General features: G+C 46.2%; 1 protein-coding gene across 8 annotated transcripts in view; it reads right to left on the reverse strand.

Moving 5' to 3' along the window:
• Positions 1 to 25,483, reverse strand: part of chchd3a (coiled-coil-helix-coiled-coil-helix domain containing 3a) — a 121,665-nt gene that overhangs the window by 94,828 nt on the left and 1,354 nt on the right. For 4 of the 8 annotated variants that reach the window (XM_046327978.1, XM_046327979.1, XM_046327977.1 and 1 more), the window contains exons 2-3: positions 23,829 to 25,134; positions 8,171 to 8,264 (exon numbers count right to left, since the gene is read on the reverse strand). In XM_046327978.1, the coding sequence (XP_046183934.1) occupies positions 8,171 to 8,264; positions 23,829 to 25,134 (1,400 nt within the window). The remainder of the gene's footprint in view (positions 1 to 8,170; positions 8,265 to 23,828; positions 25,135 to 25,483) is intronic. The other 4 variants (XM_046327985.1, XM_046327983.1, XM_046327984.1 and 1 more) reach the window with 4 other exon arrangements.

Below are 25,483 nucleotides of genomic sequence, written 5' to 3' on the forward strand. Positions count from 1 at the left end.
GGGGGGGGGTCAACATCAAAATTAACAGTCAGTATCTGGTGTGGCCACCAGCTGCATTAAGTACTGCAGTGCATCTCCTCCTCATGGACTGCACCAGATTTACCCATTCTTGCTGTGAGATGTTACCCCTCTCTTCCACCAAGGCACCTGCAAGTTCCCGGACATTTATTTCTGGGGGGGGGAATGGCTCTAGCCCTCACACTCCGATCCAACAGGTCCCAGACGTGCTCAATGGGATTTATCTGAGCTCTTTGCTGGCCATGGCAGAACACTGACATTCCTGTCTTGCAGGAAATCCCACACAGAACGAGCAGTATGGCTGGTGGCATTGTCATGCTCGAGGGTCATGTCAGGATGAATCTGCAGGAAGGGTACCACGAGGGAAGAGGATGTCTTCACTGTAACGCACAGCATTGAGATTTCCTGCAATGACAACAAGCTCAGTCCGATGATGCTGTGACACACTGTCCAAGACCATGACGGACCCTCCACCTTGATCCCCTTTCAGAGTACAGGCCTCGGTGTAACACTCATTCCTTCGACGATAAATGCAAATCCGACCATCACCCCTGGTAAGACAAAACTGTGACGCGTCAGTGAAGAGCACTTTTTGCCAGTCCTGTCTGGTCCAGCGACGATGGGTTTGTGCCCATAGGCGACATTGTTGCCGGTGATGTTTGGTGAGGACCTGCCTTACAATAGGCCTACAAGCCCTCAGTCCAGCGTCTCCCATCCTATTGTGGACAGTCTGAGCACTGATGGAGGGATTGTGCATTCGGGCAGTTGTTGTTGCCATCCTGTACCTGTCCCGCAGTTGTGATGTTCGGATGTACCGATCCTGTGCAGGTTTTGTTACAGCTGTCCGTCTTGTCTCCCTGTAGCTCTCTTATCACAGTATGGACATTACAATTTATTGCCCTGGACACATCTGCAGTCCTCATGCCTCCTTGCAGCATGCCTAAGGCAAGTTCATGCAGATGAGCAGGGACCCTGGGCATCTTTCTTTTGGTGTTTTTCAGAGTGAATAGAAAGGTCTCTTTAGTGTCCTAAGTATTCATAACTGTGACCTTAAATTGCCTACAGTCTTTAAACTGTTAGTGTCTTAACGACTGCTCCACAGGTGCATGTTCATGAATTGTTTATGGTTCATTGAACAAGCATGGGAAACAGTGTTTAAACTCGTTACAATGAAGATCTGTGAGGTTATTTGGATTTTTACGAATGATCTTTAAAAGACAGTGTCCTGAAAAAGGGCCGTTTATTTTTTTGATGACCTTACATCTCAAGCAAAAAACATCTGCAACCCACTCACCAGCTTTCATTGTTTATGTGACATGGACATGCCCCAACTGATGCCAATGCCTGGAGACTCATACCATGTAAGCACGAGCTGACAATAATTGACTATTTGATTGCTGTCATATCGACACTTATATTCACTATAATGCCATTGTTTAAGTCCAAATGACTGCTCTAGTGGTTCTGGTGTTAAACACAGTGGCACTCAGAGACACCTACTGCCACATTCACCACACATCACAGTGACACCTGGACTCACCACCGTGTCACTTAATTCAACGCAGGCATGCCCGGTGACAGGAACAACCTGAGAAGGGAGACCTGTGTCTGTCTGTCCCTGTCTGAGGATCAGTCTGAGTGGCATCCACCCTGAGCCTCTTTTTTCTCCCACGGTGCTTAGGGGCCACCACAGGTCAACCCCAATCAGAGGGCACAGCAGTGAGTGCTGACACAGCAGAGGGACAGAGAGAAGAGCTGTGTGGTATTTCAAAGGAAGAGGAGAGTAGAGGTAAATAGAGAGGCTAGGAGGTCGAGAGAGAGAAGAGGTAAATATAGAGGATAGAGGGAGAGAGAAGAGGAGAGGTAAATATAGAGGATAAAAGTCAAGAGGGAGAATATGAGGTCGAGAGCAAGAAGAGGTAAATATAGAGGATAGAGGTCAAGAGGGAGAGAGAAGAGGAGAGGTAAATATAGAGGATAAAAGTCAAGAGAGAATATGAGGTCGAGAGCGAGAAGAGTACTGCATATTTCTTTCACTCATGTGCCTTTCTGCTCTGACGCCTCTCAGAGGAGTCTTCAGAAAATCTGCTCCCTGCAGCCACCCCGCCCTTAAATGAGATAGGGCCGCCCGCAAATGAACACTCCACACATATTCTGTGTGTGTATTTGCGTGTGAGAATGAGAGAGGGACTGAGAGTGTGTGTGTGTGTGTGAGATATTCCTGAAGCCAATTTTGGGGGTTATCCTGTATTGTTTGTGCGTTCTAACAGAGGTTGTAAGCAGTAGCAGCAGTTGCACTGCAGACCTCTATATTTAATGAAGCATGGCACCAACTGGCCAGCTTAGTTGTAACACCAAACACACACTAGGCTTGGTGTGATGACGGCACGAAATAATGACGGCATGATCTTCAATACAGTATATATTGTTGTTGTTGAGGCGACTCACAGGGGCTGTGGGGGTGCGTGCTACACCACTGCTTATTTCAATTCAGGTTCAATATCAAAAATGAACTAGACAAGTCAGTTAAGAACAACGACTTATGACGGCCTACCAAGGCTAAACCTGAACAGCGCTGGGCCAATTGTGTGCCGCCCTATGGGACTCCCAACCACAGACGGATGTGATACAGCCTGGATTCGAACCAGGGACTGTAGTGACGCCTCTTGCACTGAGACGCAGTTCCTTATACTTAACTTAGTGGTGCAGCGGTCCAACTATAAGAAATCTTAGAGGTGTCAAATAAATGGTGTCCAGCTCAGGACTCCAGCTATGGATTTAGTTTGCTGACTTGCTAGCTAAGTGGCTAGATGTCAACATCAAGCTTCTTGGTTACAGCAGACATTCAATCCCCTTCTGGATCAAGATCCCTGTTGCCTAAATTGTTTTGTGCACTTCCGGTAATACTGTATACCCTGGTATGGTATGAACATCTGGATACCACACACACAAAGAATGATTGAGGAGGGAATGAGTGAACTATTGCAAAGTGAGACCCAGGTAAGTTCACAGGTCACTAAATGTCTGAGACAGCTTCACACTCTGGGTTTGACCAACGGTCAATTCATTCATAACTCCACACCTTGACTCTTTGTCAGTTTTTACTCCAGTCAACACTACCAGTTAAGTTTAAAACAATCCAATCTTAGGCCAGCTGGTCATGACACCTCTATTCCAGCACAGGTTCCTGATCACTAGTCGTCTGCTAAACACCATCGTAGTTCAATTACCTTTGATGGCGAAGCTGCGAAAAAGCCTTCTGTGCCGACATCTTTCAATTAAAAGATAATGGTGGACCTTTTCCCCAATAAATTCAAATGAATAGAAAACAGAAGAAGAAAAAACAGACATAACATATTAAGGATGAAAAATTAGCAGAGAAGGAAGATATCCTGGAGAGGAGAGAAGGCCAATGCCTCAGAGTAGAGTCAGCCTCCTGTACCATTCACCTACCAACTCCAAGACCTAACAGAGTAGAGTCAGCCTCATGTACCATTCACCTACCAACTCAAAGACCTAACAGAGTAGTGTTAGTAGGTGAATGGTAGGCTAACTCAAAAGAACTTAAATGCAGACCAAACCAGCTCTTTGTGTGCGTCTGCGTGTGCCACCGTGCATGTGTTCATTTTGTCTATCCCCACCAGACACCTTCATGATACGCAAGTTAAGAAACCAACCATATCAATTCAGGGAGAGGTCGAAACACACATGAAACATTCATGGACATTTAGCTAGGTTGCTGTTGCTAGATAATGTGTCCTGGGAGATAAACATTGGGTTGTTATTTTATCTAAAATGCACATGGTGCTTTTGTGTTTTTGAGTCACACAATCATGTGTTCTCTCCTCTGACAGTTATCCACAGATAAACTAGGTTTCCCCTTTTTATCTCCTCATTAATTCTTATATGGATTTTATATGGTGTTTGGCAACCAACTTCAAGGTGCATTACCACCTCCAAATGGACTGAGTGTGGACCTCCATCTTTCAATCACCCACATGTATATATGCTCCTAAAAACCAATGAGGAGATGGGAGAGGCGGGACGTCCAAAATAGAACCAAGTTCTATTTTAGTGCCAGGCTACACAGACGCTCGTTGGCACTTGCAGACAATTAGGATGAAATGATTGAATAACGTGTAAATGTATTTTGCAATGCAGGCGGTGTGGTCAGCATGTTAGGCCCATCTGTTAACAGCTACAGTTGCTGAAAATCCACATCCAACATCCTGGAGACACTCTGTTCCAAACTGTATGCTGGCCATTTGTGTCAACCACCTCTTCCCCCTCCACCATTTTGAAAAGTGAACATTCACACAATGTCCTCAGGCCTAAACATGAGTGAGTCACACAGCAAAGGGAGTTGAACATCTTATAGTGGATTATCTTCTCCAAGTCTCACTCCCAAGACTCGTTGGCTCTACTAAAGCCAAATGAAAACACAAACATCTTTAAAACATCAGAGGAGAGAACTTGGTGGGGACAAGACATTAAGGGAAATATTGATTCTGTCCATCCAAGCAGCACAGCATCATGGTCAATAAAGCCCCATACTTTCCTTTAATGGTGTTACTTCCCAAATGGCACCCTATTCTCTATATAGTGCACTAAATGTTACCAGAACCCTATGGGCACTGGTCAAAAGTAGTGCACTATATACGGAATAGGGTGCCATTTGGGACTCAGGCCTGGGAGATGCGACAGGCACTACCTCTTCCAAACCCTGTTGCTTCAGCCAACAATGCCACATAAACCAAGACAGATGCTCGTTCTAAATTCTATTTTATGATGGCTGACAGGAAATACATTTCTTTATCAATAGCAATTTGTCCAGGTTAGTGCCTGGGCCCGACTGGAAAGACCAGCCAGATCAACAACGATGACCCGTAAAGCTGTTTTACTAATGATTACGCCACGGTATTAAGAGGGACACACACACACACACACACACACACACACACACACACACACACACACACACACACACACACACACACACACACACACACACACACACACACACACACACACACACACACACACACACACACACACACACACACCATTGGAGAGCATGCATGCTGGCAAACAGCTTACAGATGATTGCTTTTTAATTTTGAATGACTGTTGTTCATACAAAGTAACAAAAAGCACCTGAAACAGTGAAGAGGTAAACCAAATAAGTGCTTGAGGCAGTCTGAGCGAGCCCACAGCGACATCACCATCATAATGAACAGAATTAATTGCAGGCCACAATTTCCACTCAAATTGGTACAGTAGGTTTACTTCTCTGAATAGAGGTCCATACGCAACACACATTTACGTCAATAAAAGACAAAACAACTCAAAAACGAAACAATGATCTTTGTTCCTGTGAATAGCCTCGCCTAAACATACATCAAAAAACCTTAATAGCCATAGTCTAATGCTAGCGCCTCCCATTCACTCTTTTGGGGCATTTCCCATCCATACTGTAATAGCAGCGACATTAAGCGCTAGGCTAAACGACTTAGTCATTCACTGGTAAGTCTTTGGAGCCCATCCAGTACCATTAGAGGGGAATGATGTGTTTATCAGACTTGATGGGACATGCACCTGCTCTATTGTGGCGAAGAGGGGAGGAAAAGGGAGTTTCACACCCCAAATGGCACCCTATTTCCTACATAGTGCACTACTTTTGACCAGAGTGCAATAGCTACACCTATGGGCCCTGGTCAAAAGTAGTGCACTATATAGTGAATAGGGAGCCATTTGGGATGCAGACGAGAAGTGGGGAAGGCACTGGGAAGGAAGTCACGATGCCTCATCAAGGCTGGCTAATAGATCACCCACTCAGCGCCCAGGAAATTACATCTCGAAGGCGCCCTCTCCCAGGCATGATTAATTGAGCCCCAAAAAAAAGGAGGTAAGGGGGACGAAATAAACGCTGATGTGCTTCGGAAGATAAATAGATTGAACATGTGGGAGAAGGGATGAATCTGACCTTTTTTACTATTAATGGAACACAGAACTGGCAGGGAGTTTCTGCAGAAGTGTGCTTTCTCTCCCATTCTTCTGGAATCAGGAAACTATATAGTACATTCAGAAAGTATTCACACACAATGACTTTTTTCAAGGTGTGTTGTGTTACAAAGTGAGATTAAAATGGATTTAATTGCCATTTGTTGTCCATGATGTAGACCAATTACTCTGAAGTCAAAGAAAAATTCTCACATTTGTATAAAATAATAATTATATGAAAAGTAAAACACTAATATACTGCATCTTGATTATATAAGTACTCAACCATGTTAGAATCACCTTTGGCAGCGATTACAGCTGTGAGTCTTTCTGGGCAAGTCTAAGAGCATTACACACTTGGAATGTGCAACATTTTCCCATTATCATTTTCAAAATTCTTCAAGCTCTGTCAAATTGGTCAAACTCAGCCAATCAGGAACATTCACTGTCTTCTTGGTAAGCAACGTCAGCGCAGATTTGGCCTTGTGTTTCAGGTTATTGTCCTGCTGAAAGGTGAATTCATCTCCCAGTGTCTGGTGGAAAACAGACTGAACTAAGTTACGTTTCTTTTTTTATCCTGAAAACTCTCCAGTCCTAAAAGATTTTAAAAATAATACTCATAGCATGATGCAGCCACCACTATGCTTGAAAATATGGAGAGTGGTACTCAGTAATGTGTTATATTAGATTTGCCTCAAACATTACACTTTGTATTCAGGAAAACTGAATTGCTTTGCCACAGTTTTTTCAGTATTACTTCAGATGCATGTTTTGGAATATTTTTAAAAGCTTCCTTCTTTTCACTCTGTCAATAAGGTTAGTCTTGTGGAGTAACTACAATGTTGTTGATTCAACCCCAGTTTTAATCACAACCATTAAACTTTGCAAAGGTTTTAAAGTCACCATTGGCGTCATGGTAAAATCCTGGAGCGGTTTTCTTTCTGAGTTAGGAAGAAGTCTGTATCTTTGTAGTGACTGTGTGTATTGATACACCATCCAAAGTGTAATTAATAACTTCACCATGCTCAAAGGGATATTCAATGTCTAATTTGCTTATTTTTTACCCCTCTACCAACAGGTGCCCTTCTTTGCAAGTCATTGGAAAACCTCCCTGGTCTTTGTGGCTGAATGTGTGTTTGAAATTCACTGCTCGACTGAGGGACCTTAGAGATAATTGTATGTGTGGGGTACAGAGATGAGGTAGTCATTTAAAAATCATGTTAAACAATATTATTGCACACAGAGTGAGTCCATGCAACTTATGAGGTGAATAGTTAAGCAAATGTTTCCTACTGAAGGTATTTAGGCCTGCCATAACAAAGGTGTGGAATACTTATTGAAACAAGACATGTGAGCCTTTCATTTCTTATTCAATTTGTAAAATTCTCAAAAAACATAATTCCAATTTGAAATGGGGTATTGTGTGTAGGCCAGTGACAACAAATCTCACTTTAATCCATTTTAAATTCAGGCTCTAACACAACAAAATGTGGAAAAAGTTAGGGGTGTGAATACTTTCTGAAGGCACTGTGAATAAAGCATGAAATACCCTTGATATATTTTTACACATTTTAAATCAATATGTATTCATTGACAATGTTTTGGCGTCAAACTGGTGGCAGTTGTGAAAACCGTCAATAGTTGGAAGAGTTGCAGTTGAAGTATTATTCAAATATAAATGACCAAAAAGACGATGTGATTGCCATAGATTTTCTGTTAATGACCACTATTACTGAAGATTCCAGTAACTTTGGTAAATTACCATTGGCTTCACAACCCTTCTAAGAACGCAACAAACCAAAGGACAAATCAGAGAAGTAGAGGGTGTGGCTCAGTCCCATAGAGGTTAATGGAAGGGCTATGGTCAGGGGTGGGGCTTAGACAGGATACATTCCAAAACCTACTGCATTGTTTTGTATGAGGCTGTTCGAGGACAGTTACTGTACTACAATGGACAGGTAAGGCTGATGTGGTGGTGTTTAACCATGGTGGTTCATAGGGACGTGTGTGTGTGTGTGTGTGTGTGTGTGTGTGTGTGTGTGTGTGTGTGTGTGTGTGTGTGTGTGTGTGTGTGTGTGTGTGTGTGTGTGTGTGTGTGTGTGTGTGTGTGTGTGTGTGTGTGTGTGTGTGTGTGTGTGTGTGTGTGTCTCACCATGCTTGCAGCTCCTGCTCAGCCTTCACCCTCTCCTTCAACAGGCCTTTCTGCAGATCCTCTGTGATCTTCTTCCTCAGCTCCTCTTCATCAACTATAGGAGGAGAGAGACAGACAGGCCAGGGTGAGGCACTGTGGACCAGTGTGTGACATGTACTGTATGATTTACCCGTTTACCATGCATATGTTGACAAGCTGTGGGCAATAAAACATGGTGTGTGTTCTGTGAGGGTAGTGAGGTGGGACTGGCCTCTCAGGCTCTCTAGCCTTATGAGCTATACAGCCAGAAGAGAGGAGGCCTATACAGCCAGAAGAGAGGAGGCCTATACAGCCAGAAGAGAGGAGGCCTATACAGCCAGAAGAGAGGAGGGCTATACAGCCAGAAGAGAGGAGGCCTATACAGCCAGAAGAGAGGAGCCCTATACAGCCAGAAGAGAGGAGCCCTATACAGCCAGAAGAGAGGAGCCCTATACAGCCAGAAGAGAGGAGGCCTATACAGCCAGAAGAGAGGAGGCCTATACAGCCAGAAGAGAGGAGGGCTATACAGCCAGAAGAGAGGAGGGCTATACAGCCAGAAGAGAGGAGGGCTATACAGCCAGAAGAGAGGAGGGCTATACAGCCAGAAGAGAGGAGGCCTATACAGCCAGAAGAGAGGAGGCCTATACAGCCAGAAGAGAGGAGGCCTATACAGCCAGAAGAGGAGGCCTATACAGCCAGGAGGCCTATACAGCCAGAAGAGAGGAGGCCTATACAGCCAGAAGAGAGGAGGCCTATACAGCCAGAAGAGAGGAGGCCTATACAGCCAGAAGAGAGGAGGCCTATACAGCCAGAAGAGAGGAGGCCTATACAGCCAGAAGAGAGGAGGCCTATACAGCCAGAGGAGGGGAGAAGAGAGGGTTAGATCTGCCACGCACCACCAATCACCTGCGCTATTAAAACCACCCCACACATTTTTTTATAGCTTTACTTTTCCCCCAATCTCCTTGTATTTATGTTACTGGCGTCATGGCGTGTTTGACCGTGTGTCTTCTTGGTCCTATCTTGGCAGGTAATTAAGCATGAAAGTAAGACGTGGGGCGAGCTAAGAGGCCAAGACGTGCTCTGAAGGCAGAAGTGCCATGCGGTGTGCCGGTGCAGCAGCAGCACTGCAGTGCTGGGAGAGAGAGAGAGGGGTGTGTGCTTACAGATGACTCAAGTGAGACTGGCGCATTACAGAGAGATGGGATAATCGCCATCGTCAGAGAGCCTGTTATTACCAGGTAGACCCGGTCGCAGTGTAACGGTGAAGGACACACACCGAAATTGGCTGGCTGGCTAACTCTCATTTGCTGAACAAGTGGAACACCTATAATCTCTAACACACTGTAGAGCAGAGCAGGAAAAGCCCTTGGAGACTGTTTGTGACTGGAGCTTGTTACAGCCCAGCTTCTCGTCTGCTGGATACCCCTCCCCCTTCGGTCCTGAGAAGGATAGGACCTCAAATAAAAATCCCCTCTAATGGGGGGATAGAGGAAAGAGAGGGAGAGGAACAGACAGGGAAAGAGGGATGAGTGTAGGAGGGAGGAAAATGAGGCATGAAGCCTCTCTCCAATTCCCTGGATCTGTGGTTCAGTCAGCTTCACTTGAGAGATGTCCTTGGCATGGCGCTTCAGTGTGTGTGTGTGTGTGTGTGTGTGTGTGTGTGTGTGCATGCGGAGTACCCCACTAGGAGTGCAGGAGTCTCAGTCTCTACTGAGTTAATTAAACTCTCAGGCTAACAGAGCCCAGGCACAAGCAGGTGTCCTTCCCTGTGTTAGCTAAATAGTGCATAATAACCTGACTCATTACCTAGACCCCTCCTTGCTTCAGGTGAGTCATTATCTCAGACCAGATTGACACATTAAAATAGACGAGTATGCTATTGCAGCTCTGTTACAATAATTCTAACGGGGCCTTAAGTCAATGGGAACTTTTATGTTCCCTTTGAGTATCAACAAAGGTTTCTCCCGCCTCACCTTCTGTCTTTCCTGTGCCCTCTACTGATTTTCACATCCATAAAAACAGCAGCTAAAATCCTCCCAAGTGTCAAAGGGAGGGTCTAAGTGCCTTATACTGCCACTTCTCATCAAGGCCAAGAATAGCTTCTTGTTACCGTGACGATGCCGGGCTCAATACCATATTTCTCTGCGGGAAAGGCATTAATCAAACAGTGGGTTGAGGGTAATGGATGCCGGGGTTAGGAGCCCCACCACGCATCATCTCTCCGGGACGCTGATATTTGATAAGTGAATTAAAGATACGGATCTTAAAACAGAAAAGGGCTCCACAGGTCCTCTGAAGTCCCAGCCTGCTGAAAGTAAAGTCAATCCTATTTCTCCCGCTCTGTCTAACCACCTGCCTCTCTTTGTATCTCCTTCCCCTTTGTATCTCCTCCCATCTCTTTTCCTTCCTCTCCCTCCAACCTAATTTCAGAGAACAGAATGAGAGAGTAAAGGCGGGTGGACAGAGAGCCGTCTGTAGAAACTTGGAGAGAGAATGCAAAGGGAATGTTGTCATGTTGTGCAAAAAACATGCGGCAAAGAGTGTATTCCTCAGTGTTCAGGGCTCTCTAGAGGGTGGTGTGACCTGGCCAACACATCACTGACCATCTGAAATGGTCTCTCTAGAGGGTGGTGTGACCTGGCCAACACATCACTGACCATCTGAAATGGTCTCTCTAGAGGGTGGTGTGACCTGGCCAACACATCACCGACCATCTGAAATGGTCTCTCTAGAGGGTGGTGTGACCTGGCCAACACATCACCGACCATCTGAAATGGTCTCTCTAGAGGGTGGTGTGACCTGGCCAACACATCACTGACCATCTGAAATGGTCTCTCTAGAGGGTGGTGTGACCTGGCCAACACATCACCGACCATCTGAAATGGTCTCTCTAGAGGGTGGTGTGACCTGGCCAACACGTCACCGACCATCTAAAATGGTCTCTCTAGAGGGTGGTGTGAGCCAACACATCACTGACCATCTAAAATGGTCTCTCTAGAGGGTGGTGTGACCTGGCCAACACATCACTGATCATCTGAAATGGTCTCTCTCAGAGGGTGGTGTGACCTGGCCAATCACTGATCATCTGAAATGATCATCTGAAATGGTCTCTCTAGAGGGTGGTGTGACCTGGCCAACACATCACTGACCATCTGAAATGGTCTCTAGAGGGTGGTGTGACCTGGCCAACACATCACTGATCATCTGAAATGGTCTCTCTAGAGCACATATGTCAGAGTCAAGGCCCGCGGGCCACATCCGGCCCGTGAGAAGGTTTTTTACGGCCCCTGGGATGATCTTGATTTGTTATTAGAACCGGCCCGCAGACCGCAGCAAGCCGGCAGCCCGCAGATCTTTTACACGCACCAATACTACATTTCCCACAATGCAACGGTGACGCACCGAGCAGTAGGCTGCTTCATTTCAATATTTATTGGCACAGCAGTTGTCAGCATCACAGTAAAATTAACTTTCAGATACCCATCAAAAATGGCAAAACGGAAGGTGGACACTGAGAACCGGGGGTTTCAAACAAGGTGGGAGTCGGAGTATTTGTTCACGGAGGTAGCTGGAAAACCTGTGTGTCTTCTGTGTGGAGAAAGTGTGGCGGTACTGAAAGAGTATAATCTGAGACGACATTATGAAACGAAACACGCGGACAAAAACAAGAATATGGACATGGAACAAAGGCTACAAAAGGCAGAGGAATTAAAACGAGGCCTCAAATCTCGACAGGCTCTGTTCAAAAAAGCCAAATCACAAGGCCAGGCTGCTGTCAAGGCCAGTTTTATTTTGGCAGAAGAGATCGCTAAATCAGCCCGGCCATTTACGGAGGGGGATTTCATCAAAAACTGCATGATTAAAGTTTGTGACGAAGTTTGCCCAGAAAAAAGGCAACTCTTTTTAAATGTGAGTCTGAGCAGAAACACCATTGCCGAGAGAGTAGACCAGTTGTCCATCAATCTAAAAGAGCAGCTTGTGAAAAAGGGAAAAGATTTCATTGCATATTCCTTGGCTGTGGATGAGAGCACTGACATTGCCCAGTTGTCAATTTTCATCCGCGGAGTGGACTCCAGCCTAAGCGTGACAGAGGAGTTTTTGGCTTTACGTCCTATGCATGGCACAACTACGGGCATGATTTGTATGAAGAGGTGTCAAGATGTGTAAATGAGATGGAGCTGCCTTGGGAAAAACTCGTGGGTTTGACAACTGACGGAGCACCTGCGATGTGTGGACACAGGAGCGGACTGGTGGCGAAGATACGGGAAAAGATGCAAGAGGAAAACGCGACAGGTGAGCTGACAGCTTATCATTGTATCATACACCAGGAAGCGTTGTGCGGTAAAGCCTTGAAAATGGAGCATGTAATGAGCATCATCACGCACAGTTAACTTTATCAGAGCCAAAGGTTTGAATCACCGCCAGTTCAAGGCATTTCTGACGGAGTTAGAAACGGAGCATGGTGATTTGCCTTATCACACAGAGGTGCGATGGCTAAGCCAGGGAAAGGTGCTTCAAAGATGTTTCGAGCTTCGTGAGGAGATTTGTCTGTTCTTGGACAGCAAAGGGAAATACACAACACAACTCCGAGACGAAATGTTTCTGTGTGAAATGGCTTTTCTGTGTGACATTACGAGTCATCTGAATGCAATGAACTTGCAGCTGCAGGGTCGGGATCGTGTCATCTCTGATATGTACAGTACAGTGAAGGCATTTAAAACCAAGTTGAGTGGATGATAGAAAATTGCTATTATTGTTTTTTTCTTTGAAGTAAATTTAGCCCACTTTTGCTAAAATAGAAAATATAGGCTACTGATGGTGCCTTGAATACCGGTTTCTTTCATTTAATGTTCATGTTATGGGGATTTTTATATAAAGGAAATTTGTCTTTTGTGTCTGTTGAAAATTAAAGATTACTGACAGAGCCATAAGAAAATATTGCTTTATTTATCTGATCATATTGGAATATATTTGTTAGGTTTTCAGTAGGTTCAATTAGGTTCACTAGACTATATGCGTCATTTAAAAAATTTTCAATGAACATTCGAACAGTCCGGCCCTCGGCTTGTAGCTAAATTTTTTATTTGGCCCTCCGTCCATTTGACTTTGACACCCCTGCTCTAGAGGGTGGTGTTACCTGGCCAACACATCACTGACCATCTGAAATGGTCTCTCTAGAGGGTGGTGTGACCTGGCCAACACATCACTGACCATCTGAAATGGTCTCTCTAGAGGGTGGTGTGACCTGGCCAACACATCACTGATCATCTGAAATGGTCTCTCTAGAGGGTGGTGTGACCTGGCCAACACATCACCGACCATCTGAAATGGTCTCTCTAGAGGGTGGTGTGACCTGGCCAACACATCACCGGGACAAACTACCTACCCTCCAGGACACCTACAGCACCCAATGTCACAGGAAGGCAAAAAAGATAATCAAGGACATCAACCACCCGAGCCACGGCCTGTTCACCCCGCTATCATCCAGAAGGCAAGGTCAATACAGGTGCATCAAAGCTGGGACTGGGAGACAGAAACTGTCTCCCAATCTCAAGTCCTTCAGACTACTAAATAGCCATCACTAGCCAGCTACCACCCGGTTACTCAACCCTGCACCTTAGAGGCTGCTAACCGATATAGATAGAATCACTGGGCACTTAATAATGGAACACTAGTCTCTTGTTTACATACTGCTTTAATCATCTCATGTATATACAGGGCTCCGGGCAGCCGAGCGGAAATGGAGGAAAACTCACCTCCCTGCGGACCTGGCATCCTTTCACTCCCTCCTCTCTACATTTTCCTCCTCTGTCTCTGCTGCTAAAGCCACTTTCTACCACTCTAAATTCCAAGCATCTGCCTCTAACCCTAGGAAGCTCTTTGCCACCTTCTCCTCCCTCCTGAATCCTCCTCCCCCTCCCCCCCTCCTCCCTCTCTGCAGATGACTTCGTCAACCATTTTGAAAAGAAGGTCGACGACATCCGATCCTCGTTTGCTAAGTCAAACGACACCGCTGGTTCTGCTCACACCGCCCTACCCTGTGCTCTGACCTCTTTCTCCCCTCTCTCTCCAGATGAAATCTCGCGTCTTGTGACGGCCGGCCGCCCAACAACCTGCCCGCTTGACCCTATCCCCTCCTCTCTTCTCCAGACCATTTCCGGAGACCTTCTCCCTTACCTCACCTCGCTCATCAACTCATCCCTGACCGCTGGCTACGTCCCTTCCGTCTTCAAGAGAGCGAGAGTTGCACCCCTTCTGAGAAAACCTACACTCGATCCCTCCGATGTCAACAACTACAGACCAGTATCCCTTCTTTCTTTTCTCTCCAAAACTCTTGAACGTGCCGTCCTTGGCCAGCTCTCCCGCTATCTCTCTCAGAATGACCTTCTTGATCCAAATCAGTCAGGTTTCAAGACTAGTCATTCAACTGAGAATGCTCTTCTCTGTATCACGGAGGCGCTCCGCACTGCTAAAGCTAACTCTCTCTCCTCTGCTCTCATCCTTCTAGACCTATCGGCTGCCTTCGATACTGTGAACCATCAGATCCTCCTCTCCACCCTCTCCGAGTTGGGCATCTCCGGCGCGGCCCACGCTTGGATTGCGTCCTACCTGACAGGCCGCTCCTACCAGGTGGCGTGGCGAGAATCTGTCTCCTCACCACGCGCTCTCACTACTGGTGTCCCCCAGGGCTCTGTTCTAGGCCCTCTCCTATTCTCGCTATACACCAAGTCACTTGGCTCTGTCATAACCTCACATGGTCTCTCCTATCATTGCTATGCAGACGACACACAATTAATCTTCTCCTTTCCCCCTTCTGATGACCAGGTGGCGAATCGCATCTCTGCATGTCTGGCAGACATATCAGTGTGGATGACGGATCACCACCTCAAGCTGAACCTCGGCAAGACGGAGCTGCTCTTCCTCCCGGGGAAGGACTGCCCGTTCCATGATCTCGCCATCACGGTTGACAACTCCATTGTGTCCTCCTCCCAGAGCGCTAAGAACCTTGGCGTGATCCTGGACAACACCCTGTCGTTCTCAACTAACATCAAGGCGGTGGCCCGTTCCTGTAGGTTCATGCTCCACAACATCCGCAGAGTACGACCCTGCCTCACCCAGGAAGCGGCGCAGGTCCTAATCCAGGCACTTGTCATCTCCCGTCTGGATTACTGCAACTCTCTGTTGGCTGGGCTCCCTGCCTGTGCCATTAAACCCCTACAACTCATCCAGAACGCCGCAGCCCGTCTGGTGTTCAACCTTCCCAAGTTCTCTCACGTCACCCCGCTCCTCCGCTCTCTCCACTGGCTTCCAGTTGAAGCTCGCATCCGCTACAAGACCATGGTGCTTGCCTACGGAGCTGTGAGGGGAACGGCACCTCAGTACCTCCAGGCTCTGATCAGGCCCTACACCCAAACAAGGGCACTGCGTTCATCCACCTCTGGCCTGCTCGCCTCCCTACCACTGAGGAAGTACAGTTCCCGCTCAGCCCAGTCAAAACTGTTCGCTGCTCTGGCCCCCCAATGGTGGAACAAACTCCCTCGCGACGCCAGGACAGCGGAGTCAATCACCACCTTCCGGAGACACCTGAAACCCCACCTCTTTAAGGAATACCTAGGATAGGATAAAGTAATCCTTCTCACCCCCCCCCTTAAAAGATTTAGATGCACTATTGTAAAGTGGCTGTTCCACTGGATGTCATAAGGTGAATGCAGCAATTTGTAAGTCGCTCTGGAGAAGAGCGTCTGCTAAATGACTTAAATGTTAAATGTATACTGTATTTTATTCTACTGTATGTTAGTCAATGCCACTCCGACATTGCGCAATCTGATATTCATACATTTCTTAATTCCATTCTTTCAGATGTGTGTATTGTTAGATATTACTGCATTGTTGTAGCTTTGAACACAAGCATTTCGCTACACCAGCAATAACATCTGCTAAATATGTTACTGACCAATAAAATATCATTTGATTGTGATGACGCTAATCAGTCGAGAACGTTTGATAACATGGTAAACAAATGTCTGCAATCCCTTCAATAGATCCTGAAAGAGAGCAGGCCCAGCACACCTGGCACCAAGAATACATCAGAAACACTACCTGTCGAGCAAACTGCTGACAGCAACCAACACATTATCTGAAGCAGGCTGAGAGAGTGTTGGAAGTCTTCAGAGAAATAAACCTGTGTAATCGGTCTAGACTGGAATCCATTTTACAGCCTCCCCAGACTACACTTACATTATCATTGGATGTTATGTAGCGTTTGGCCTGACTCAACAGTTCTGGTGGTCTTACACAATTTTGTGAAGACTATGGACCAAACTGTGTAGTTCTGCAATTACAACCCTTCTCATCATTATACTCCATGTTCCTCCCGTACTTCCCTACTCCGAGGAAAAGGGAGTCAGCCGTAAAATGGGTTCTGATAGGATAAACATGTCAAGGGTCCTTCGGGCACTCCATCGGCTTGGCAGGGGTCGTAGACTATTCCAGATCAACAGAGCCCCAGTGTCAATCCTGAGTAGGACATGGAAATGTTAAAGAGATTAAAAACTCATCTTTGAGATTTTTTCCCCTGTCACCCCCTAAACCCCGGTGAGAAAAACACAACTAGAAAGGAGCTCTTTCTAGGCAAAGGGAGATAGATGGGAGGCAAATTGTGTTTCTCATCAGACATTTCATTAACCCCGTGACCCGCATAGAGGACATAATCTGCAACATTACCACTTCTGCACGCCTCACACTCACCACCAAGATGCAGACGTTTCCAACACATTCAAAAAGAAAAACTACCCTCGTAGCCGCTGTCTCGTGCAAAAACGTCCATCTATTCATTTCACCGATTCGCTCCCCCACCTACGCCTGTAATTTAATCACAAGAATAACTTATCACTTCCCATTTGATGATGAAGACCAGGGAAGCCATTTTAGAGGGAGAATTATGCGATGGCAGGTGTTTTATACCGATCCACTCATCTTACACCTCTCTCTCTCTAGTCATCTTTAAGCAGGCTATTAGGCCGTGCTAGGCAGTGTGTGGGCGCAGGAGTATGAATATTTATAACCAGCATAGAGCAGTGTAGGAGGCTTAACCTTGACCATACTGTAATCAGTACACACACGCGACGAGGCCGTGATTTAGAAACAGCCAAGAGGTCTAACTCCATACCACCACTGGTGGGCACACAATCAACACCCCCCCACCCTCCCCTCATTAAATTACAACCTTTATGAAAATGTGGTATTGGGCTCGGGCCTTGGTGACTGTTTAACAAGACTTGCAGAATTGCAAGACAGCAGAGTTTTTCCAAAAAGATCAGACGCGATCGATACGCCAAGTTGACTTTTTCCTGTTGAGTGCATTTAAAGTGTATAAAGCATTAGGAACACCTCTTTCCATGACAGACCAGTTGAAAGCTATGATCCCTTATTGATGTCACCTGTTAAATCCACTTCAATCAGTGTAGATGAAGGGGAGGAGACAAGTTAAGGAACATGGATTGTGTATGTGTGCCATTCAGTGGGTGAATGGTCAAGACAAAAGATTTAAGTGGACTTGAACGGGGTATGATAGTAGGTGCCGTGGTTTGAATGTGTCAACAACTGCAACACTGCTGGGTTCGTCATGGCCAACAGTTCCCCTTGTGTATCAAGAATGGCCCACCACCCAAAGGACTACCAGACAATCTCACACAACTGTAGGATGCATTGGGCCAGCATCGCTGTGGAACGCTTTCGACACCTTGTAGTCTATGCCCGACAAATTGAGGCTGTTCGGAGGGCAAAATCAATATTCGGGAAGGTGTTCCTAATGCTTTGTGCATTAAGTGTATAATGAACATGGGACAAGCTTGAAAACACGTATCCTTTCTTTCAATGCCGACTTACATCATTGTGCTTGTAGGCCACCCATGTTGAGAAGAATTTGAAGCAGTCACAAGAACACAACGAATGAAGGTTATAGCACTATAAAAAAGCTCCACGTGTCCTGCAGTCATCTAGTAACCAAACCACCATGCACCTGACGAACCCCTGACGTAAAAAAATATATAGTACTTTCTACCACACATACTGAGGGAAGGAAGAGGAGAAATATATAGTACTTTCTACCAGACATATGAGGGTAGGAAGAGGAGAGAGAAATATATAGTACTTTCTACCACACATACTGAGGGAAGGAAGAGGAGAGAGAGAAATATATAGTACTTTCTACCACACATACTGAGGGAAGGAAGAGGAGAGAGAGAAATATATAGTACTTTCTACCACACATACTGAGGGAAGGAAGAGGAGAGAGAGAAATCTTTCTCCTCCAACTCAAAGCTCATTAGTCAGATGTGATTGTTATTACTGTCTGGTGACGTGGGCAGGAGCAGAACACAACTCTTACTCTGATTGCAATGGTAACCTGTGTGGAAATTAATATGCAGCTCTGCATTACCTAACATACCAACTTAGGAGAGAAACTGAAACTGACTCATTCATGCACCAAAACGTACAACTTGATTTGTACTTGGTTACAGTGACTTATTGATGCGTCTGGGGTCTGTTACTTTCACCTAAATTCAAAAAGACACGTGGTCCAGCCGTGACCCGTATCAAAAGATGTGGAGCTCAATCAACGGTTAAAAACAAAACTACACTGCCAAAAACACAAGCTGCAATTAGTCTAGCTTCGCTAGAGCTCCTTGGTGACCTTTGCCTCATCTCAAATGTCAAGTCTGGGCATACTGTATACATACTGTACTGGGGCAGCAGGTAGTCTAGTGGTTAGGGTGGCGAGCCAGCAACCAAAAGTCTGGACATACTGTATACATACTGTACTGGGGCAGCAGGTAGTCTAGTGGTTACCAAGCAACAAAAGTCTGCCAGACAACTGTATACATACTGTACTGGGGCAGCAGGTAGTCTAGTGGTTAGGGTGGCGAGCCAGACAAAAGTCTGGACATACTGTATACATACTGTACTGGGGCAGCAGGTAGTCTAGTGGTTAGGGTGGCGAGCCAGCAACCAAAAGTCTGGACATACTGTATACATACTGTACTGGGCAGCAGGTAGTCTAGTGGTTAGGGTGGCGAGCCAGCAACCAAAAGTCTGGATACTGTATACATACTGTACTGGGGCAGCAGGTAGTCAGGGTGGCGAGCCAGCAACCAAAAGTCTGGACATACTGTATACATACTGTACTGGGGCAGCAGGTAGTCTAGTGGTTAGGGTGGCGAGCCAGCAACCAAAAGTCTGGACAGTATACATACTGTACTGGGGCAGCAGGTAGTCTAGTGGTTAGGGTGGCGAGCCAGCAACCAAAAGTCTGGACATACTGTATACATACTGTACTGGGGCAGCAGGTAGTCTAGTGGTTAGGGTGGCTGGGGCAGCCAGCAACCAAAAGTCTGGACATACTGTATACATACTGTACTGGGGCAGTCAGGTAAGTGGTTACTGGGGTGGTCTAGTGGAGCCAGCAACCAAAAGTCTGGACATACTGTATACATACTGTACTGGGGCAGCAGGTAGTCTAGTGGTTAGGGTGGCGAGCCAGCAACCAAAAGTCTGGACATACTGTACTATACATAGTCTGTACTGTGGGGCAGCAGGTAGTCTAGTGGTTAGGGTGGCGAGCCAGCAACCAAAAGTCTGGACATACTGTATACATACTGTACTGGGGCAGCAGGTAGTCTAGTGGTTAGGGTGGCGAGCCAGCAACCAAAAGTCTGGACATACTGTATACATACTGTACTGGGGCAGCAGGTAGTCTAGTGTAGGGTGGCGAGCCAGCAACCAAAAGTCTGGGTTAGGGTGGCGAGCCAGCAAAAGTCTGGACATACTGTATACATACTGTACTGGCAGCAGGTAGTCTAGTGGTTAGGGTGGCGAGCCAGCAACCAAAAGTCTGGACATACTGTATACATACTGTACTGGGGCAGCAGGTAGTCTAGTGGTTAAGCCAGCAACCAAAAGTCTGGACATACTGTATACATACTGTACTGGGGCAGCAGGTAGTCTAGTGGTTAGGGTGGCGAGCCAGCAACCAAAAGTCTGGACATACTGTATACATACTGTACTGGGGCAGCAGGTAGTCTAGTGGTTAGGGTGGCGAGCCAGCAACCAAAAGTCTGGACATACTGTATACATACTGTACTGGGGCAGCAGGTAGTCTAGTGGTTAGGGTGGCGAGCCAGCAACCAAAAGTCTGGACATACTGTATACATACTGTACTGGGGCAGCAGGTAGTCTAGTGGTTAGGGTGGCGAGCCAGCAACCAAAAGTCTGGACATACTGTATACATACTGTACTGGGGCAGCAGGTAGTCTAGTGGTTAGGGTGGCGAGCCAGCAACCAAAAGTCTGGACAGTCTGGACACTGTATACATACTGTACTGGGGCAGCAGGTAGTCTAGTGGTTAGGGTGGCGAGCCAGCAACCAAAAGTCTGGACATACTGTATACATACTGTACTGGGGCAGCAGGTAGTCTAGTGGTTAGGGTGGCGAGCCAGCAACCAAAAGTCTGGACATACTGTATACATACTGTACTGGGGCAGCAGGTAGTCTAGTGGTTAGGGTGGCGAGCCAGCAACCAAAAGTCTGGACATACTGTATACATACTGTAAAGGTAGTCTAGTGGTTCTGGCCACAGTCTGGACATACTGTATACATACTGTACTGTCTAGTGGTTAGGGTGGCGAGCCAGCAACCAAAAGTCTGGACATACTGTATACATACTGTACTGGGGCAGCAGGTAGTCTAGTGGTTAGGGTGGCGAGCCAGCAACCAAAAGTCTGGACATACTGTATACATACTGTACTGGGGCAGCAGGTAGTCTAGTGGTTAGGGTGGCGAGCCAGCAACCAAAAAGTCTGGACATACTGTATACATACTGTACTGGGGCAGCAGGTAGTCTAGTGGTTAGGGTGGCGAGCCAGCAACCAAAAGTCTGGACATACTGTATACATACTGTACTGGGGCAGCAGGTAGTCTAGTGGTTAGGGTGGCGAGCCAGCAACCAAAAGTCTGGACATACTGTATACATACTGTACTGGGGCAGCAGGTAGTCTAGTGGTTAGGGTGGCGAGCCAGCAACCAAAAGTCTGGACATACTGTATACATACTGTACTGGGGCAGCAGGTAGTCTAGTGGTTAGGGTGGCGAGCCAGCAACCAAAAGTCTGGACATACTGTATACATACTGTACTGGGGCAGCAGGTAGTCTAGTGGTTAAGGTGGCGAGCCAGCAACCAAAAGTTTGAAAATTAGAATCCCGGGTCCAACTGGAAAAATCTGTCAGGAACTGAGCTGGCAACCTGAGAGTTGCTGGTATCAAATCCTACATGCCATTTCCTGCCATTGTGCCCTTGAGCAAGGCAATTTACCCCCCATAACAAGAGCTCCCTGCGTGTCCAGTGTTGCATCCTACCGCACCTCTCCAAAACCTGTATTGGTATGTATGCATGTGTGAATCTTAAGAAGCAGAAGTCAGATTTCAGTTAGAACTTCTGTGCAATTAACCAATAAAGTGATCTTAATGATGATGATGAATAGGGTGAAAAAGACACGCAAGGCATAATAGACCTCATCTGTTAGTACTACAAACAAGGGTCCTTTACTAACCGAAAAGGTGCAAACATTTAAATAAAAAAAAAAAGTATTACCCTTTTGAAGACACTAAAGACAATTCTTAAAATGTTGCTTTTTAAGTGAAACTAGCTGACATTATTTCCTTCAATAATACACAATCCCCCAAAAAACAGTCCATACAAATCCCTGATCAAAAAAATGTAGTGAGACATTGCCGTGTTTATCTTTTAATCTGCAAAGCAATTAGCGTGTACAATAGGGAGTGATTTTTAGACAGACAGAAAAACGGAGAGCGATTGCGTGAATGGCCGGGCGCTAATGAAAACAGATTTATACAAAAGTGTTTTTTGTTAAGAACGTGTGAGTAGCATAATACAAGACCAATTGTATTAACAATGTCCTCAAGTAGAGAGCCCAAACAGCATATTAAGAAAGACCTGATAGCGTTAACTTACAGTACAGCATGTCTGACAGTTGATAAGTGGCTTGGGAGTTTTTCTAGGGAGATTTCTATTCCAGATTAACACTTAAGCAGAAAACGCACGCCCACAGCCTTTTCATAATGATGCCCGGCTGGTTTGTTGTGTGAAACTGAGGTGTCGTTTTAATCACCAGAGGCAGCGCAGCGTGCCTTTAAGATGGCCACTTTTTAATTATCACACCCATTGTGCGCCGTCAAGGATGGGGAAACCTCTTCGCCCACCGTTGTCATCATCTGTGATGGAAAGTCCCATGTCCCCATCGTTTCCTGCCTTCAACAGTCCTTTCCCTATGGTGAAAACCTGATACACTACAATACCAGTGTAAGATGACCCTTAACACGCAAGATGCAAAGCAGCCCTAAGAAAATGGGCTAGTGGAGGGAAAGAATGCATCATATTTAACAGTGAAAAACAGTCAACAATTTGAGGATTTCCACAAAACAGAGGAGGAAAAAAGGGCAATGGTTTCAGCTGCCTAGTGGGCTAAAATATAGGAAATGGGCTTAAGTGCGGCATCAATTCATTAACTTATTACAAGTAAGAATTAATCGTTTCATTAACGCTTTGGCGATGCCAATGAATCATAATACGAGAGGCCACTGTGAGCGGAATCCTGAGAACTAAGACTAATTACAATCAGAGGGGAGAGAACATTTGTGCTGTATGCGTGGGCTGACTTAAAAGTAAGGTCAAGATTCCCAAATGATCACTGAGTACAGATCCCAAAAGCTGGACTTCTAACCCACTGAACAGTGTGATGCCTGGGGTCATGACTGTGACCTGCTGTGTGAACATGTCAATTTAAGTCAAATTGCTTTAGCTCATGTCAGAGGAAGTGGAGGCAGCAGTACAATTGACCACCTCTGAATTAGTTACGAGGCGGTCAAATACCAGCACACAGTGCAATAATCCAACTGAACCAGTAGATTAACTGACAGTCTCATTGACAGTTTGAGTGGTGTGAATGAATGCATGTATGTCATATAAGCATGGTTCCACCGAGAGCCTTATGGCTGTACACTACAGACCCATTATCAGACACGACATACTGACGTCACACTGTTTAGTGGAAACTCTTGGCAGCAGTAAGAAAGCATCGACATCTGCGCACATTCAACATAGCCTAGATTTACATTTTTATTACTTCTAAACCAAAAAAAAATGCAAAGATGTTTTGATTATTGCTTGAACTGTCACTAAGATTATATTTGGTTGTGATCTTTACAAAATAATTATTTTGGATGCAGCGGTTGTTAGCTAGAATGCTAACACTCATTGATATAGGATGTAGCAAAAGCTAGCCAAGGAACAATTTTACCTGTTGAAGCTGAAGTGTTTTTTTAAGTATAAATGCAGTTGATTTGTGATGATGACAAACATAGTAAGCAGGACAATCATATAAGCCTTAAAATCCTATTATAATCCAAAAGTAGTGTGAAATGCACTCAAGCAACATGTAAAGAATTATTTTGCTGCCGTTCTTTAACAACTCCCCCCTTGTTCTGCCACCAACTTGCGTGCGGCAATGTTTGTAAACACAGAAAGGAGACCCTTATGTCTGTACGCCATAGTAGAACTCACCTGCATGTGCTGCTGGCGGTGCTACCACCACTGGTTCTGGCCCTGGGGTGGGAGGAGGAAGAGGGGGGCCAACAACTTCCACTGGTACTGCGGCGGGAGGAGGAGCAAAAGCTTCCACTGGGGGCTGAGGAGGAGGGGCAATGGGTTCACAAGGGGTTGGAGCAATGAATTCAGCTGGGGGAGGAGGCGGAGCGATGGGTTTGACTGTAGGCTGCAGGGAGAAAGCTTCCATTGGAGGAGCAGCAGACTCAACAGCAGGGGAGGAGATGGATGCCAATGAAGAGGAAAGGGGAGGAGGAGCAATGGGTTCAATTACGGGAGGGAGAGGAGGTGCAATGGGAGGAACAGAAGCAACAGGTTTGATTACAGGAGGAGAAGCAACAGGTTTGATTACAGGAGAAGCAACAGGTTTGATTACAGGAGAAGCAACGGGTTCGATTACAGGAGGAAGAACAACGGGTTCGATTACAGGAGGAAGAACAACGGGTTCGATTACAGGAGGAAGAACAACGGGTTCGATTACAGGAGGAAGAACAACGGGTTCGATTACAGGAGGAAGAACAACGGGTTCGATTACAGGAGGAAGAACAACGGGTTCGATTACAGGAGGAAGAACAACGGGTTCGATTACAGGAGGAAGAACAACGGGTTCGATTACAGGAGGAAGAACAACGGGTTCGATTACAGGAGGAAGAACAACGGGTTCGATTACAGGAGGAAGAACAACGGGTTCGATTACAGGAGGAAGAACAACGGGTTCGATTACAGGAGGAAGAACAACGGGTTCGATTACAGGAGGAAGAACAACGGGTTTGATTACAGGAGGATCAGCAACAGGTTTGATTACAGGAGGATCAGCAACAGGTTTGATTACAGGAGGAGGTGCAGGGATGGTATTACGTTCCACAGCCACAGGAGCGGGAACAGGGATGGGGGCCGGGGGTTCAACCTGTGGTGGGAGGGTTACCTGCTCAACAGATGCAGGTGGTGGAGGGGATGCCACAGGCTTTAAAGCAGCTAAGGTAGGAGGCGGGATCACCATGTCAATGATGGTCGGAGCTGCTACCTGTTCCATGGGGGGTGGAGGTGGAGCCACTACTTCAGTGACAGGTGCAGGAGGTTGAGGTGGTAGTGCGATGGGTTCTATGGGTGGAAGCGAGGTGATGGGATCGAAGGGGGGTCTGAGGGGAGGCACTGGAATGAGGAGGGAGGAGGGAGCAGCAACAGGGGGTGGGACCTGTGGAAGGGAGGGGGGAAGAAGGGGAGCTATGGGCTCCCTCATTCGGTTGATGACATTCTCAGAGAGCTGCAGAAGAGAGAGAAGAGCAATATGTGAGTGAAAACCAACAGGAGAGAAAAAAGCACAACTAACAAGGATACCAGATCTGAGCAACACTAAACACTTCAACTGAACCACACTCCAAAGTCTAAAAGGCAAGTTCTCACAATTTACTTGCCAAGCCTCAACCAACTTAATTACACAAGGCTACAACTCTAGGTGCACTGGCTCTATTACATCAGCCTGAGCAGTGTTACCCCAATATGCATTTAGCAGTGGCACACACCGCTGCTAAAATGTGTCCACCCCCCCAATTAGTTAGGCCTAGGCTAGCCTTGATCATGACCCCCTGTTCCATTACATAACACATACGATT

The sequence above is a fragment of the Oncorhynchus gorbuscha genome, linkage group LG25, assembly GCF_021184085.1.
Source record: "Oncorhynchus gorbuscha isolate QuinsamMale2020 ecotype Even-year linkage group LG25, OgorEven_v1.0, whole genome shotgun sequence".
In the NCBI taxonomy this organism is placed as follows: domain Eukaryota; kingdom Metazoa; phylum Chordata; class Actinopteri; order Salmoniformes; family Salmonidae; genus Oncorhynchus; species Oncorhynchus gorbuscha.